Source organism: Gymnoscopelus braueri, assembly GCF_963280865.1.
Source record: "Gymnoscopelus braueri genome assembly, chromosome: 21".
Classification (NCBI taxonomy): Eukaryota; Metazoa; Chordata; class Actinopteri; order Myctophiformes; family Myctophidae; genus Gymnoscopelus; species Gymnoscopelus braueri.
In genome coordinates this window covers 39,489,103-39,492,517 of record NC_137623.1, presented here as the reverse complement: position 1 = coordinate 39,492,517, position 3,415 = coordinate 39,489,103, and the positions used below count along the sequence as shown (strand labels likewise).

At 39.2% G+C, this 3,415-nt stretch overlaps 1 protein-coding gene across 1 annotated transcript in view; it reads left to right on the top strand.

Moving 5' to 3' along the window:
• Positions 1 to 2,569: 2,569 nt before the first annotated feature.
• Positions 2,570 to 3,415, top strand: part of reck (reversion-inducing-cysteine-rich protein with kazal motifs) — a 95,310-nt gene continuing 94,464 nt past the window's right edge. Inside the window, exon 1 of the mRNA XM_080417711.1 lies at positions 2,570 to 2,807. Within this exon, the coding sequence (XP_080273837.1) occupies positions 2,729 to 2,807 (79 nt within the window). The 5' untranslated portion in view covers positions 2,570 to 2,728. The remainder of the gene's footprint in view (positions 2,808 to 3,415) is intronic.

The following is a 3,415-nucleotide window of genomic DNA, read 5'->3' as shown; positions in this document are numbered from 1 at the left end:
TGTTGAAACATGCTGAAAAGTCATGAGTGAGTCGTGTGTCATAAAACATTATGACATTCATCGTAAAATCGTGCCACTGTACTATTGGCAAACTGTTTATAAAGTACTCAATGACAGCGGTGCGTGCTCGATTCGGGTTGGGCCCCCGGGAGCGCGCACATAATTCGGCGCCTATGAACCCAACCCTCCTGGGAACATAGATCACATTCTCACCTGCAAGTCTAACCAAAAATAGTTCATAGTGCATGGAAAAGATTTGATTGGTATGGTCCTATGTTGTATAAGAATTATTTGCATACCTTGCATGGACCTACCTTGTTGGACCACAGAGCCAATTTAAGCTTTTGCTGACAACTCTTGAGCTTTTATGACTCATTAGAACAGTGATTCTTTAAGTGAGGTCCGCAGACCCCCAGGGGTCCTTGAGGAGATTCCAGGGGGTCCCCAGCTAAAATGTGTAAATATAGCATTAAAATATATATACCACTTTAACCTTATCCTACTGTGGAAGCCAGACCACAGAGATAACATTTCATATTCACTACCCTGACCTACTTGTTAACTAGTTGTACGAACGCTTGTTTTCTATTGTTGTATTGTTTATTGGATCTTGTTTAGTCGATACACTTATTTGTTTTAGCTCATGCTCATTTGATTTAGCTATTTTGTCTCATCTGTTTAACGAAATAGGTAGCTGATATATTGCACTTTTACCTTAGCGCTAGGTATACTCTTGGTTGCTTGTTTTTGCAGAAAATGCACTAAAGACTTCTGGTGATTAGTAGTTTTCGTTCCCTACCTATGTTGAATACACTTATTGTAAGTCGCTTTGGATAAAAGCGTCTGCTAAATGACTGTAATGTAATGTAATATTGATATTTCATAATTCATAATGTCTATTGAGTAAAATGGTATAAAACCTAAATATTTGAAGAAGATAAATAATTGCTGAATTCATATGTTTGTTTCATTGTATATGTATGTACAAGTATTGACATTAGAGGACTTTTGCTTTAAGAGAACATATACCTTTGTGAATTAGTGTTGATTAAGAACAGGTGTACATTGTGTCACCGTGACATCTTGATAACTCAGTTGCTGTCCTCAATGGAACAGAGAGGCAGTCAGTCAGGTGAGACAGTTTGGAAGTGCCAGTGGACAATTTAAACCTCTACACCTACATAAGCTATTTTTTTTTAATCTTGAAAAAAATGTTTGACATCTGACTAATTAGGCCTATTGAGACATATAACAAAACAAATCTTGCATGGGGGTCCCTGGCACAAAACAAAATATTTTCAGATGGGCTTCCGCGGCCAAACACATGTTAAAGGAGGAGTTCACCCATAAAATTACTTATTTTCTATCAATTACACACCCCATGAAGCCTTGATTTCATGGATTTATTTTTGTTTTTGTGGCATTCCTAAGACAATGATTTGATGACCGTGTGTATTTCCGGTAGGAGACACAAATAATCTACTTTGTGTCTCCTACCGGATACATTAGCCGGTAGGAGACTGGAATCAAATTATTAGCTTAGGAATGCAACAAAAACAAAAAAGAATCCATGGATTCAAGGCTTCATAGGGTGTGCAATTGATAGAAAATAAGTACTTTTTTGGGTGAACTCCTCCTTTAATGTGGGGGTATTTTCCTTGGCATTAAAAACTTTGAGAACCACTGCATTAACCCCACCACCCCGCCCCTCTGGTGACCACTGACAACAGCGCGCATGCCTAGTCTGGTCGCTTGTCGGGTGTTACACCTATATTGGTGACCCATCGAATTCTGTGACTCCCGAGGTCGCTGTGGTTCAACAAAAATAAAACAAGACCTCATTATTTAGCAATAGTACACAGGTTATTATATCGTCATTGTGTTTAAATAAATAAATCTAAGTAGGGAGGCCTATAGTATGTTGTAGTGTATAGCTCATTATTTTTATTTATGCACAACGCACTCTCTCTTATTCCAGTCCCAGAAACTTTTAGAAACAACAATCTTCTGAAACACCAGCACACATCTGTTAAGGCTTTTTAGCACATTAATTCTGCATTCTGCAGAACTGATATTCTGGCCGACATCATAATATATAACATAAATAATAAAATATCCTAAAATAAAATAAAAATACTTGGCTGAAGTGGGAAGGCCTAATGTATGTTTGTTTTGTAATAATAATTCAAATCTAGAAAGGAACTAGTCACTAAAGTTTTCTAATAATTGCAGTGGAATAAAAGCACAATATTTGACTCTGAGATGTAGTGGAGTTAGAAGTAAAAGTCTACCAAATTAGAAATTCTCCAGTCAAATAAAAGTACATAAAAACTACACTACAAGTAAATGTACTTAGTTACTTTCCACCACTTGTTGAAGACCCAGGTCACAGATTTCGTTGCAACACGGGGCTCGTCCGGGGCCTGCAGTTATATCCTCCTCCTCCCTTTATATGAACTGTAGCGGCGCACCAACCCAGCAGCCCTGAAGACAGGCAGAGCGAGAGACACAGAGAACCTACAGAGAGAGAGAGAGAGAGAGAGAGAGAGGGAGAGGGAGAGGGAGAGAGAGAGCGCTTGAGAGAGAGAGAGAGAGAGAGAGAGAGAGAGAGAGAGAGAGCGGTACCCCAGGAGGATCCCATATGGAGCTTGATGCCAGTAGATCTCCTCCAGACAGTATCTCATGTGTCTTTCTAGTTCACGATGCACTTTAATAGGACTTCACTAAGATGTGTGTGTGTCTGCAGATAGTCGGGTGGTCACTCCTGGTCGCCTCCTTCAACTTCTTCCATCCGATCCGAGCTCAGGGTAAGTCCAATCCCCGTTTATTATAATGCGCTTTATGTTTTCTCCGTTATGATCTCACTCCATAATAATAACTGTAATAATAATTGATATGCCCGTTGTGTTTTATTATTGTTGCGTCCTTCATAAGAGCATTGTTTGTGTATGTATGGAAACGGATCCGGCACAATGTTAGGTTATTCCCCGAAAGCAGCAGAAAAAGTAAAGTTTCACACAAGTTTGGGAGCAAGCAGAAGAATATAAAACTTGTTGATTCAGTGACAGTTCTTCTTTGATCACTAGGCTAAGCTGTAGTTTTATGTTTTATTATGGCTGTAAATGCTAAATGTTAATGTATGTGGTCTACAGTACTTTGAGAGTACTTTGATGGGAGATGTCGTCGCAGAGAACAGAGAGGAAGTTAGCGGGACTGTAACGGAATAGCGGATCGCTCTGACTCGTTTGTACTCCGTACAGCGGTGTCGCAGCTTGCCGATAGTGGTTGGAAGAAGTAGGCTACTCAATCACTCACCTTTTTTACTTGAGTAAAAGTAGCAATACCTCGATGTAGAATTACTCTGTTACAAGTAAAAGTCTGGTATTCAGAATTTACTTAAGTAAAAGTACAAAAG